The sequence below is a fragment of the Microtus oregoni genome, unplaced genomic scaffold (assembly GCF_018167655.1).
Source record: "Microtus oregoni isolate MIOR12 unplaced genomic scaffold, Mior012 000069F_ref0000032, whole genome shotgun sequence".
NCBI classification, from domain to species: domain Eukaryota; kingdom Metazoa; phylum Chordata; class Mammalia; order Rodentia; family Cricetidae; genus Microtus; species Microtus oregoni.
In genome coordinates, this window is record NW_024543976.1 from 5,673,678 (window position 1) to 5,688,490 (window position 14,813).

Here is a 14,813-nt window from a genome sequence, read left to right on the forward strand (position 1 = left end):
TGTGTACATGTGTTACCTGTTTGCAGAATGATTTTTTAGAACAAGTTTCATGAGACTTCCTTGCGTAAGTATATAGGTATTCATTCTCTTCCACATTTCTTAAATATGACAGTTTTTCTAGCAATGACCTCATAGATTCAGTTAAAAGAATAACTGTAGTGAGAAATGAGATATTTCCCTAGGTGTTTTTTTCATAATTATAAAATTAATCTTCTTTATAATTTCCCCCAGGATTGTTCTATTTTTATATACTTTCTAAGGCAGATTTTGAATGATTCTTTTGTGGTTGGACAAGTCCTAGTCTTCAGAGACTGAGAAGAGAGTAGTCTCCTTTCAGAGGGTGGATTACTGAATTAAGAATTTATTCTCGTGAATCACTTATGAAGGCAGGGAGTAAGGCAGAACACAATGCACTTCCCGTGATCCCATGGTATTTTTCCCATCTAGTAAAGTCAGAATGTTTTGTTGAACACCACCCTAGAAATTACATCAAATAAGACAGAAAGGAAACAACAGAGCTTCATCAATGTTTTTGAAAAAGAATACGGTTATACCTGTGTTTTATTATAAATAAACAGGTTCTGTCATGTTTTATCTTCTTGCCAGCAAATGAAGGACATTGTTTCATAAAGCTTCTAAAATGTACATGAATATTTCATTAAATCATATTTCCTTGAGAAAATAAAGTTCCTTCGCATTTATAGCAGACAGCTGTGAGGAGTTCGTCATTGTAAGACCAGGGTAGCCAGTACCGGTTGCTTGTGGAACAGTACTCCTCAATTTTTAAAACTTTTTTCTTAAAAAATAAACATACAATCATAGGTGTTCATTTACTTTAAAAATTCTAACGATGAAGAAAATTATTGTCTATATATTTAAGTCCTTGTATAAATTACAAAACTCAAGTTTATGTCACAGAGTCCCTTCCCCATAGGAAGCATAAAGCACTTTTGTGGTACCTTTCACCAGTAAATATTTGTATCACATTGAAGTTGACAAACAAAAGAAAAAGTCAATATTGCATCTTTAAGCCCTAAGAGAACATTCTTCTAAGCTGTCTCTTGTGATGAATGCGCTTCCAAGGCCATTTGACGGCCACGATTTAACTCAATCTCAATCTCAAAGCAAGTTATAGAAAAGTAATACGTGTATTGACTTCAGTAGAACTCTGACTGTGGAATATCAGTGAACTTCAGACTCTTCTTGCTTGAGGTCAACAAACACCCATTTGGAAGACAACCAAGAGTACTTTAAGACCAGAACAACAAAATAAAATTATATCAACAACAATAACAATAACAATAAAATAACAATAATAAAATAAAAATAATAACAGCCAACACTGAGGTAAACTCCCCTTTCAAAAGGCAATTAAGTGTTGCCTGGACTGTCAGGAGAGAGTTCGATTGTCCCTGATACCCAAATGTTTTTCTAACCAGAGTTCAGCCAGTTGCATGGTTGAGGCAAACGTACTTGCTTTGGATCCTAAACACATCTTATACTGCTTAGGGTCCAAGTTAGGATCACAATGAACTGGATGGAAAATGTGCACCACTCCTATTTCTTGACTTCTGAAGGGTTGTAAGCCAGATAGGATAACTTTACTGTAGAGATCAACATCTTCCAGTCCCCAGCCTTGTATTGAGGTATCAAATCCACCTGCACCCAGTAGATCACTTTTGTAAATACAGGTGATTCCATAGCCATAGTCTCTCCAAAATCCAGTTTCCTTTGAGAATACAAAGTCATCCTTTGGGGGAGGATTTCCCATGTGGGTCACCTTTGGGTCATACTGGCTAAAGATGATGGGAAAATATACCTGTTGTCCCTGAATTGTATTGTCTCTACATCGTTGGAGAAAGTCTCCTCTAAAGATCAAGTCAACATCACAAAATAGCAGCAACGTGTCATTGTCAAACTGAGAAGAAGCCATTTCAAGACCACGACCTCTGGAAAACTCTCCCTTCATGGGAATCAGCATCACTTCTGCCTTAGGGTACCTATTCTGATAGTCTTGTATCAGCGCAATGTGCTTGTTGGAGTCTTGGCCAGAATCCCCACTGAAAAGGATGATGACCAGCTTTACATTTTGCTTTGGGATAAGACACGTACTTTCAAAATTTTCCATGAATCTCAAGAAAATATCGTACCTGCCAATAAGGGGAACAAGAATGTGTACTTTCTTTTCATTGTGCCCTCCCATTTCTTTGGCCTCTTGAAGAGAAGAGAGTATCTTTAGAGAGTTGGAGATGAACGATAATGACTGAGTGCCGCTGTTAATACTCTCCACCAAACTGTTGACATCGAGTTCCTCCATTTCTCTGAAGAAAGGCTTGCTAAATAATTGCTGAAGATAGGCGTGGCGCCTCACCGGCACCGTCAGTTTCCTCCCTTTGTGCCTTTTGTACAGGAGTAGCAGATCCAAAATGTACTCCACCCCATGCATGGGGTCGACCCTGCGGTAGCCATACTGAATTTCCTTGAAGTCTATGAGTCGGCCCCTACTCTTGGCATTCTCGTTGATCATCTCCATTACCTGCAGGACGGTGTCATCCAGGGCTGTCCTTAAGATGCTGTTGATGCTCTGTCGAGGGGGCTGGTTCTCCGCAGCTGTGTAAAGCAGCTTCCCGGTCAAGAATTCCCACTCGATGACCTCATTTCTCTCCCGTGGCTGGAAGTGATTGAAAGAGGGCATCACCCCCAGCTGCTGGTCCTCTTTGCTCACTTCGCTGTTGCTAAGCTTACTCATGAGGGCGCTTTCCCGGTGGAGCTGGATGGTTCGGTAGCGGAGCTCAGAGATCTTCCGGCTGAGCATGTAATTATGCAGTCTGTACTGGTACGCAGGCCTTTTGTTCGGATGAAGTGTGATGGCTGCGTGGATTTTGCTGTTGTGAAGGTCTTGGATGTAACCCTTGCGGTTGTGTTCATAGTTTTCATGGAACAGCTGCTGCATCTGCAAAGTAAAGGCATCCAGAATGTAAGATGGAAAGGAAAACGAGCATGATAGTTAAACATTTAAATGAAAATATTTAATAAATATTTACTAACATGGCACTTTGTTAATAAGCTTTATAAAATCATACTATAATTTATATTATAAAATTATAAAAATAACAAGTTTTATTTCTAAAACAAACAGATAAAAGTTTTATTTATCATATATAATATGAGGTTTTAAAGTATTCAAAAATAGTGGGAGTAATTAAACCTAGCTAATTAGCATATTTGCTCTATCATAGGTATCATTTCATGAAATCCACCCCCCCCCAAGAACACTACATTATTATTGACCTCATCCTCCATTTTGTATCACAGAGCCCTTGACCATAGCGTGTCAGTGAAACTTTATCTCAACCCTACTATTAACAACCATTTTACTTTCTGCTTCTAATTAGATCAACATTTTTTTTAAAAAAAATTTCAACTTGGACTCAGGTAACAAATGCCAGACACATGGGGGGGGGGATATACTGTAAACCAATGGTTTATATTTTTTCAAGTATTTTTTATCTTTATTTCTCCCAAAACCAGTCCCCAATCATTCAAATATTTCCATAACCCCCTAGGAGACCCTTAAGAAGGAAAGAGGTGCAGTGACCATACCATGGGTTTCTCTAAGAGGATGTTTGCTGAAGAGTAAAATGGATCTACTGCTTGGCATGGCAGGAATAGGCTCTTCGCCAGATGAGCCTTGAACATTTAGTGTCCTAGTACACTAGCTTCATTAAGGAAGTGCTTGGTAAGAAGCTGACTTACACTGCTCATCTCAAGTTATATCCCCTTAGACATGATTGACAGCCTCCAAACCAGGAAAGCTTTCAGCTCATCTATAACGAATTTACTAACCCAGAAATGTAAGTGAAGATACATATTTTTAAAATCAGCATTCAAATGTCTAACTCACATTTCTTCCTATGACAGGAATCAAAAGCGTTCTACCACATCCACACAAATAAAATATACTGAGTGAAGAAGCTTTTTTTTAGAGAGAGCTGAGAAAGATACTGATCTATAAGCATGGTAATACATCATTGGGAGTTATGGTATAGCTATGTTCATCTAGTAGAATAATAGTAGTAGGTGCTCCCCCTGGGCATCTAACCTATCTAGTCCCAGGTTCTTGATCTCATTAACAACATCATTGTTTCATCTCACAGAGGTGGCCTTAAATCCAATTGAAAAGTGATTATCACTCCCCTAACATGTGCTACTATTGTACCAGTGTGTATATCTTGCAGACTGGTTATTATTATAGCTCACAAGGTTCATAGGGTGAGGTGGATTATTACTTTTCTCCTTTGGCAGCATGTATAGTACCTTCTAGCACTATGGATGTTAGCAAAGAGAAAGAAAGCTTCCTGTGGAGCCCAAGGCAGATTTCTCCATCTTCTATACTGAAAGCAAGTGATGTCTTCAGGAACAGGATATTACCATCATGTTGTGGAGGGTAACCACAGCATTTGGGGATTCTATAAGACTCTATTAGTCAATGACTCAAAAAGAGGTAATACATTCCTGTACTGTTGTTTTATTTGGTAGCATTTGGTATCTAGTAGGGGATAGAAAACATTTTCAAAATCAGATCGTTTATACATACTTCAGGTAATATAGTAATTATGATAGTATCATCAAAATACTTTTTACTAAGAGGCATATAGATTGTTGTTCAAAATTTTTACTTTCATATTTAAAAAGGTTAAATTTATTATTAAGGTTGGACAGTTAATCTAAGAGGTAGACTTCAGAACCAACAGAGATTAAGTATTGTTGGGAGCTATTAGGGGCTGTGGACCCCTGGACCCTGAATTCCCTGTGAGTGGCTTGTTTTTCCTATGCTTGCAACTGCTCTGAGCAAAACAACTTGTTTTCCTCTGCTCTGAGCAGCCTGCAGCTGCTCTGAGCACAGACCTTGATGGCAGGCTGGTGGGTCTGCAGCGGAAAGATCCTGAGAGCTGGGGCGTGGCCAGAGCCCTATTTAAGCTTCCCCTGAGCACAATAAAATTGGTATTCTTGAATCAAGGATGACCCATGTCACTCTCGTGTGTCTGTCTATGTGTTTTTAAGTCTCCCACTTAGTTCCCAGCTCTCATACTGTCTTGTGGGGACATGGGCGCTACAGGCGTAGTAATGTATAGCACAAAGTACAGGACTGTTTCAGTTTTTACAAAGTATACATAGGTTTTTGAACATGGCGCTCTGTCTTGTCTAGGGAATTTCATAGTAAGTCTATTTAATCCTTTGTCTCCTCTGTACAAAGATAAAATGCCAACTACTTCAATGCTTATTGAAATTGCATTAAATAAGATAAAAGCATGCATGACTTTTTAACATTGTAGCTATCTAATAGGGAATCCTTAGTAAACAATAATTACATGGAAATAACTATTCAAGGACGCAGCAACTTTATTTTGAAATTGTGGTTTTTTATTAGGACTCTTCAGAGAAGGAAGATTGCACCCCCAATTAAAACATTCCTTCATTTTCATGCTCATCAAGGCAGAATTTGAAATTTGGCTACATAGAGTGAGTGCTTAAGTACTTCACGTACTATTGGCAAATTAAATTATAAGAAAAGGACATTGTGAATATTTCACCAAATTAAAGTTTATAGTGGTTGAGTTAATTAATTAAAACTCTATTAAGAATGATGAAAATGGGGTTAAAACAACATGGTACATATCATATTACATATGGAATACAGCAAAACCTGAGAAAAGAATGTAAAGTTTACACTTGAAAATTATAGGAGCTTGTTTGACGTGATATATAACTTATAGTTGAATTTGCTTGTTTTTTTTAATTATCAGTTGACTTTGTGATAGCACCATGATACAATAACTTAATCACAATTGTAATGATAACAATGATTTAAGTCACCCACAGCCTCAGTGTCCGAGAGGCTATGAGAAAAACATATTATGAAAAGTCAGAAAAAAAACAATAGATGTCCAGAAATGGTTTAATATGAATTATTGCAACACTTTACTATGTTGAGTTCCCTCTGCCTTTGAATTTATTAGTAATGGAAATATAGTTTGCATAATTATGAAATGACCATAGATATGCAAAAGAAAAAACTTCAAAATCCTTTAGATATACAGGAAGGAGTTGGGTATTTAAATAGACACAAGGTCAATATAAGAATAATGGAAAGCTGATTTATGAGTTTTAAAATGGTTATACAACTGTATCCGCTTAGTAGATACCATTAGGCCACACAACTGCAAAATAAAAATTCCCCAGACTGTAAGTTATTTAAAAAGAATAATGTTGAAAAGAAAATAAAACCAACTCCGATTTAAAATAATATTTGTCACAAAGAAAATGTGGGGGATTTCCATGGGTGGTTGAGGATGAGAAAGTCCATCAGGAGGCAACTGGTGACAAAAGGCCACGCAGAGCAATGGTCACAGAAGGCCACACAGGGCAATGGTCACAGAAGGCCACGCAGGATAATGCTGTTGGTGAAAATTGCTGCAGATGGCAGAGTTCACAGAGAGCTAGGAAAAGAAATAGTCTAAAAACATTGAGCACATAGCCCTTTGTTTATAACTTGGGTGCAGACACTCACAAGAAAAACTCAGGTAGAATCAATCCCTGGATTCAACATCTATTTCAAAGAAATAGAAAATGCAGAGGCATGGGAGATATGAAACACATGGGAGGTTTGTCCATTGGAACAGATGTAATTTTAGGCTGCAGAGAAAATCAATGTCTTGTCTTTGTTGAAATTAGCAAATATAGAACTGTTTTGAACACACTTCCAAAATAAATCTAAGGTGAATGTCTTGCCTGGTTAAAAGTACTTCTTTCTGAGACAAGTCATTTTCCTCAGAAAGCACAAATACAAAATCCCAGTATAAAAACCAACATAAAGAACTGTCACCTCCCTCATTCCCATAAGAAATTATAAGCTATGGAACTGAGGAAAACATTTAGCAAACTAAGCAGAAATATAAGATGGTAGGGACGTGATGTTGAGAGGAGACATCAGCCTGTAGATTTAAATGTAAAATGTAAACTGTCACAGACAGGAAAATAAAGTGAGAAGGGAAAAAGGTAGGTCCCTTAGAGAGACTGCAAATGTAAGATACCAGGAGACACACTAAAGAGACGATTCAAAGAAGTGTTTTTGTGGTAGGAGGGGCAGTTCAGGTGGCAAAGGTGCTTGCTGCCAACCACGATGAACAAGCTAGAAGGAAGGAACAGACTCCAGCAAGTATTCCGCTGTCCTCTGACCTCCCTGTTCAGGTTTGTGTGCTCACAAGCACATGTGTGCATGAACACACACACACTCACACACACACCACACACACACACACACACACACGGGGGTGGGGAAAATAATAATTGGCGTGCTTTTGTCTATTCTTTAAAAATACATTTACACAACATCCTTTGATCATACATATTCAATAGTCCCTACCTCTAGCCTCCCTATTGTCTGTCACACACCATGTTTCCCTCCTAACTTCCTATCTTTTTATTCTATTATTAACTCCCTGAGTCCAACCAGCATATAATGTTAGTTAGCACAGGGACATTTCCTAAAGAGGTGTGCCTTGTGACGAGCCTTTCCCCTACCTTGTGTACTCTCTGCTACTCCACTCCCTTCCATAGCTCCCAGGCCCCATTCACTTCCTTGTTTATGGCCCATGTGTCCTATGTCCACCCGTCATCCTCCTTCATGACCCAGTGTTACTCACTGAGTCTCTTTTCTAGATATTTAGACTTTATCCAGACTTAACACATGTTCCCACAAATACACATATGCATTATAGTCTAGGATATGGGGGAAGACTTTATCTTTTTGTAGTTTGATCACCTCATTTAATATACATTTCAGTTCCATCATATTTCTGAAAATTGGATTTTTCTTTACTGCTGAAAATATCCCATCGTATATATGTACTACAGTTTCCCTAGCCAATCATCTGTTGATGACATCGAGGCTGGTTCTGTTTCCTTGCTATGTTGATTACAGCGGCAAGAAACACAGTTGTGAAAATGCAGAGGCAACAGAATACAAAATTTGGGGGAAGTATACCCCCAGGAATGCCATCTTAGTTTTTGAGACGGGTTCTCTCACTGAACCTGATCTCACCAATACGGTCAGGCTGACTAACTAATAAACCTCATAGATCCTCCTGCCTCTGAGTCCCACAGTTCTTGGTTTGCAAACATGCGCTTCTGCTAGGCCTTTAAAAGAGAGCCGGGGATCCAGACTCAAATCCTTGTGGTTGGAAAGCAAGTACTGTATTGAGTGAGCTATCTCTGCAGACTTCATTGCCCTTCATTTTAAACATTCTATCCAAGACACCAGCAATCTTTACAGAAACAGACTTTAGGAACAAATAAACAAGAAAAAATAAGTAACTGTCATAAGAAGGATGAAAGGTGGTATTGCAATTGTTATTGTAACATAAGGTCATGCTGACGGATATATACATAACATCATATGCTCCATTACACTTCTATCTATATATAAACCAAGGTCGCTCATATACAAAACACAGCAAAAATTAAGTGGAACGGTGGAAATTTAAATTTAAAGAAAAAGAGATGGGAATTAAGGGTGATTTTAAAGAATCTAGAAAGTTAAAACAAAAGACATAAAAATGTAAAATACAGTTGACAGAAGTTTAGAAAATGGACAGGTCCACCTGGGAGGTCTGTATGTAGCCGGATGAGAGTCATTTCAGAAGAACAACAAAAGAAACAGGCAAAGAACTATCAACACAATCATCCATGAAAACTGCCCCCATAGGCAACAGATAAAGAGCTGGTCTTTCCAAACTATAAAGGCTTATTTCCCAAAACCTTCAAGATGAACTAACTCATGACTTGTAAATCAATGAAAATTTAAGATCCTGTAGTAGAGAATATGCTGGAAGTCTGTTAGGAGAAGAGAAAGAAAAAGCTTAGGAACTTGAATGTCTTTGGACTTCTTAACAAAGAAAAGAAAATAAAAAAACGAAACAAGATGATTGTTATGATTGTTCCAAAATTTGATGGAACAAGGATGTCAACAATGAACGGCCTGTCTCAACAGCTGGAGATAATAAGGTCATGTCCTTAGCTCAATATATATATATCACATTTCTCAGAAAACTATTAGCCGATTTGTTTTACCAACAGAGGAAAAACAAGAGAAAGGAAGGAACTGTCAAGACAGGGACACGAAAGACAAGCAAAATTAAACTGATTATCATGGAGAAGTTGGTGAGAGGAAGCTACATGTATATGTATATGTACATGATTGAAGATATTGTTTGTTTTTTTAAGAGGGGACATGAGCAAGATGTATTTGTGTAGACTGAGAGAAGGCTCTACCTTGAGTAACAAACCTGATCCATGGGAATCCAACTGGATGATTAACAGAAAAATTGGCTTTTCTTAGCAATTTCCCTGTAAAAGGTGATGACCAGTCCATTCATACAAAGGTCGTAATAAGCTCATACAAATGTTGTAAAATAATTTAATTTTGAATTAATTTATAAAGATCAATAAATGTTTGAAAAATCCTTCTAAATGAAAAGGAACTAAGAGAAAAAAATAAATCCAATGGCTAAATGGATAAGATAGAGAAAAAAATGCTATCAAACAACTTTATAAAATTGAGAGAATGAGAGAAAGAGGTTGTAATAAAGAAATAAAAACTAGGTGATATAAAATAAAAAAGGCTCTTAGAAATAAAAAGAGTTTAATGAGTAAATCATTAGTTGGGAAGAAGTAGGCAGTCTTTTGCTTTTCCTTATAAATCTCAAAGCCTTGCATGATGTTTCAACCACTTTGCATATAGATTTAGTATAAGTGAAATTAAACCAATAATTAATTGCATACATATAAATTTTGATAAATATTTGGCACACCTGTTTTGTTAGAAAACTTTATAGGAAAGGTATCTGAATATTAAATCTGAATATTGCTTTTGGTAGGGTGGCCATTTTTATATTAATCTTGCCAACCCACAAGTATTGGGGGATCTTTCCATTTTCTGTTATATTCAATAGGGTAAGGTCCAAAGGTGGTGAATGAATACAAGGAAAGAGCATCTTCCAGACACAGGTAGCTGCACATCCGAACTCACAGTGAGAAAGGCATGCACAAGATGTATGTAAGCTCATGTCACCAAATCCCAACATGAGAGGGAGGTGAGCACAAAGTCCAACCCTTTGCCAAATAGCTACTAGCAACTGATAGTTGCTGGGAAGGAAGAGACAAATTTAAGAGTACAGCCCTGAGGAGTTGATCACACTCCAATGGAAAGTCCATACATCCAAGATTATATGGGCAGAACAATTTTGACTTAATAGGCATTGCAGTGAGAATAAAAAGCAAAAACGACAAAGTTGAGTTTTTAGGGAAGGATAGCTATGGATCTGGGACGGGTTGGGGAAGGTTGAATTTGCCAACACACATTTTAAAAGAGTTCTGAAAGAAGTAATAGTTTTTGCTGTTCATGTTGTTTTTAAACTTAGGAAATGGCCCTAGCATGCACAAGAACTATTTCCATCACCCATTTCTGCTATAAGGAGTGCATGCACTTTCTTTCCAGGGATCTTCTCCTCTGTTCCCCAGCCAGTCCTCCCATCTCACTTTCTTACATTCTGTCAGTAAAAAAAAAAATTGCATCACAAATAAGGTCACCTTTATGAACCATGTAGTAGAGATTCCAGTCCCCAGAGAACTCAGAAATTCTCTTGCATTTCTTAATAGCTTTGAACTCCTAGTCTAGTCTAGAAATATTTGCTATTTCTTTTCTATAGGATTTTATAAGTTCTGAAGAAAAGACCTATTTCTGTTTGTCTCACCATAACTCAGTCAGTGAGTATACCTTACAAGTGAGCACTTAGACAGAAGCCAGACAATCAGGGATGGACCTGGCACTGAGGCCGAAGAACCAGAACCGTGTGGACTCACACAGACTCCTTACTTCGCAACGCTTTGGTTTAAACACTCTTAAAACACGTGTACCAAAGCATGAAGCCTGCAGAGCACTGTGAGCATTAACTAGGTTTGTCTGAAGTGCTCAGAAAAGTACATGCCATATAATAATTGCGATAGGAATCGCATTTTGAACATACACGCTTCTGTAGACATTTGCTTTTTCTAACATTGTTAATGAAAGTTTCAAATATGGAAAAAGAATGGCCTTGGTCAAATTTTCCTTAGAAAGATTTACATATCATTTGATTTATCACCTGAAAACCAGCAAACTGACAATTCATACCATGAAGTCTTTGGTGAAATAAAAGAGAAATGAGAGATGACCATGACTTCCCAGCTGGCTCTGAATATCTTTGATGCTCTCCATTAAGGACAAGCAATGACATTAATTTTTCTCTAATAAGGAGAAATTTCCCTTAATTTATTTGTGGAAGAAAGCATTTCATTCTGCTGATTTTTTTTTCTCAGCTGTCACAATGCTTTTTCTGAAAAGAAATGATCTTATAAATTGCAAGCATTTGCATATATTTCTTTAAGATAAAATTGAGGAGAACAGGAGCAAGGAGGGGTTTTTATACTAGGAAGTGGATAGTCCACAATTAGAATGATTGGGAAGGCTTACAAGACAATAATGAATCATTAACACAATGTAAAACATAATCGTGACTATGTATTAAAGACTTCATAATTTGCTCTGTGAATATTTAAACTTATTTCATTTTCTGTGATTTAGTTATATAATACTAATGACTAAATGGAGAGTACCACTGCCCTAGTGAAAATGCCTAATGACCTTCTTTTATTTTACTATATTAGAGAAAATACAAGTCCTAAGGGGAAGAGTGGTTTCTCCAATTAATGCTATTATTCTTCCTTAAGTGCTTTCTTCAAATATTAACAGGAATGTGCATAAAATGTGTCCTACTTCTCTATGGGAAAAAAACACAATGAAGGCACAGCTTGACTTTAAATCATAAGAAGTAATTTTAGAAAAAAATCATTTAATTCTGTAGTTATAAGAAACAATTTAAAGTTGTCATAAGATGTACAGTAAAGAAACAGTCAAAATCATTGAGTTGTGTAAGCATAACAAAATAAGCCCTTCGTACATCATTTATTCTTTTCACATAAACTATTGTTTTTTCTATAGAGATTTGTAAAAATAATAGTACTTTGTGAATAAGCACAATTAATCTATGAATTCTGCTTTTAAAATTAACTGTTCAATATGGAATAAAATTGTATGGAACAAAAAAAAAAAAAAACATGAGGAACCTCCCCCCACCACACACACACACAAATTGAGAGAGTTGAGTAAGGTGAGCAGATATCAGTGTGCTGATTGTGAAATTTAATTATAGACTATCAAATGCTGTCTTAGTTGAGGATTCTATTACTGTGATGAAATACCAAAGCGACTTGAAGAAGATTTATTTCATTTTACAGATCACAGCCTATCACGAAGAGAAGTCAGGGCAAGAGCTCAAGAAAGGGACCTAGAGGCAGAAACTGAAGCAGAAACTGTGGGTTAACACTGCATACTGGTTTGCTTCTCTTGGTTTTCTCTGTCTGATTTTTTATATACTCTGGGGCCACTTGTCCACAAATGTCACTGCCCACATGGGCTGGCTTTTTCATATATATCACCAACTGAGAAAATGCCCCGCAGGCCAGCCCAATGAAGGCATTTTCTTTTCAGTTGAGGTTCTAGAGTTGACAAAACAAACAAAAAGAAAAGCAAACAACAACACAGGCCCCCAGATAACCAGCCCAGACGCTTGTTTTTATGAGCATATGTGAATCCATCACTATCTCAGACAGCTAAGAAAATAACTACAATTCAAAAGTTGAAATAAAGTATTTTATACTTTTTTCTCTTTTTAAAAGAGATTATCACACAGTATATTAAAAGCAGATTTTTGAAAAGCTGTAGCCCAAAGGCTGCACATAATCATGGCAGTGTTTTGTGTTTCTTGAGTTGGGAAGTCCACCACTTTTAATGAATTTTAAATTGAAAAATGTGAAGCAGGCAGCACCATTTTCAGTCCTATCCACTTTCCTCATGTTTGTTTTATGATTTTAATTTGCTTAAAATCATTTGTGTTTTTAGATACCATTTTAAAGTCACAAAAGCTTAGTTTTTTAAATTTGAAATCATGTGGCTGCTACACCATGGTTTAAATTTGACAATACGTTACAAGGTGATATAAGCCAGCACAAACACATGCACGTGCACACACATACACACACACGTTCATGTACACACAATCACACACAGCTACTAGCTGATGAACTCACATATTGGAATTATCTATGTAATCTTGTTAAGCAAATACAATCTACAAAATGGTAGATGCCAAGGACTGGAGGAAGAGGACATGGGAGCTGATACAAAGTGGATACAGTGATCCAGTTTTGCAAGGAAGATTCTAGAGATCTGATACCTAACATGTGAATGCCCTTGCTGTTACTGAACTGTACACTATAAATGTGAAAAGTAGCTCTGTTTATTTTACATGGTGCTCTAACTCCTTGAAAGAGATTCACACCACGCTCTGACTAAAATTTGCCATAAGAATTTACATCTGGGTCAGTTGTGTATATGGGCAAGATTTCTCTCCTGAACAGTAACAGAAAAGGTTCTCTTCAATCTTTAGTTCAATTTCCCACCTTATATCTCAAAGAAAGAAAAAGATACCTTTCCAACCAGACAGAGCCATGAAAGAGAGGACTGCTTTAGAGAGCAAGAAACAGCAGTACCGCTGGGCAGCCACACCAGAGCTCTGATGATACCAGAGCTGTGACTCTCCCCATACGGTTATGAAGCCATGGTGCTGTCACTTGCACCCAAGAATCCCTTCAAATACAGTTACCCTGATCCATTTCAGGGTGAGGCCTGTGCTAACTCTGTATAGTTTCAAAGAGAACTTACCATTTGTTTAACTAGCTAGTTCATTCTTGGTTGTAATTCAAGCTGTGAACTCACATGGGTGCCCTATGCCATTAAAACAGATCTCATTTTATTTTCCTAGCTATTTTAGTTTCAGAAGTTAAAAGCATTTAGAAGAAAAATAGTTGTCAGATTATAAGCAAGATAACTCACAGATATGCCTGGATATGAAGATTTCTACACAGTATATATTCAATACTGCATGAAAATACTTTAGTAACACAGCAAATATCTCACAACTGTTCACTATCAATAACTGTTGAAGACCTCTCAGTGAGGTATGTTCTGAACATTTGAAACCTCAGGCAAACACAAAGAGTTAGGGCCATAAAGGAATGACCCAATTAATCATATTTCTATTTTTAATAACTTATAATAATGCTATTAATGGCTTCATTTTACACATTTTGAATTTCCATGTGTTCCATCACAATTCAAGAATATTAAATGGGAAATCAAAAAAAAAATAAAAAATTGATAAGTTTTTGTGGCATGATGAAATTCCATGATGTCCTTCTCTGGGACGGCAATCATTCCTCTGTCCATCAGAGCCACACCGTATGTACCACCAACCCTTTGTTTTACCTTAGAAAGTACAGCTTGGAGCTTGCCATATGACTTATGTTACAAATATGGAAACATCTTATCTGTCATACACCTTAAATGGCCAAGGAAATTTGCCACTGCTTCAAACATTTTCAGGATATGCTTTGTTTGAGCATCTAAAACCATCTTCTGTTTTGTCCTCTGGGGTCTACTAGGCAGCACTTACACCTAGGCAAGTCTGAACACATACCATTGATGTCTTGTTTTTCCTTATGCTCTGTAACCTTTTCTAGAGTGCCTAACCTTGATTACCAAAATTATCAATGAGGAAATCTTGATTTTTTTCTTCATTCTTCATTTTCATTTG

General features: G+C 37.0%; 1 protein-coding gene across 1 annotated transcript in view; it reads right to left on the bottom strand.

Annotated features, from left to right (window-relative positions):
• Positions 1 to 527: 527 nt before the first annotated feature.
• LOC121440673 (chondroitin sulfate synthase 3) overlaps positions 528 to 14,813 on the bottom strand; it is a 219,184-nt gene continuing 204,898 nt past the window's right edge. The window contains exon 3 of the mRNA XM_041641470.1: positions 528 to 2,953. Coding sequence (XP_041497404.1) covers positions 1,391 to 2,953 — 1,563 coding nt within the window. The 3' untranslated portion in view covers positions 528 to 1,390. The remainder of the gene's footprint in view (positions 2,954 to 14,813) is intronic.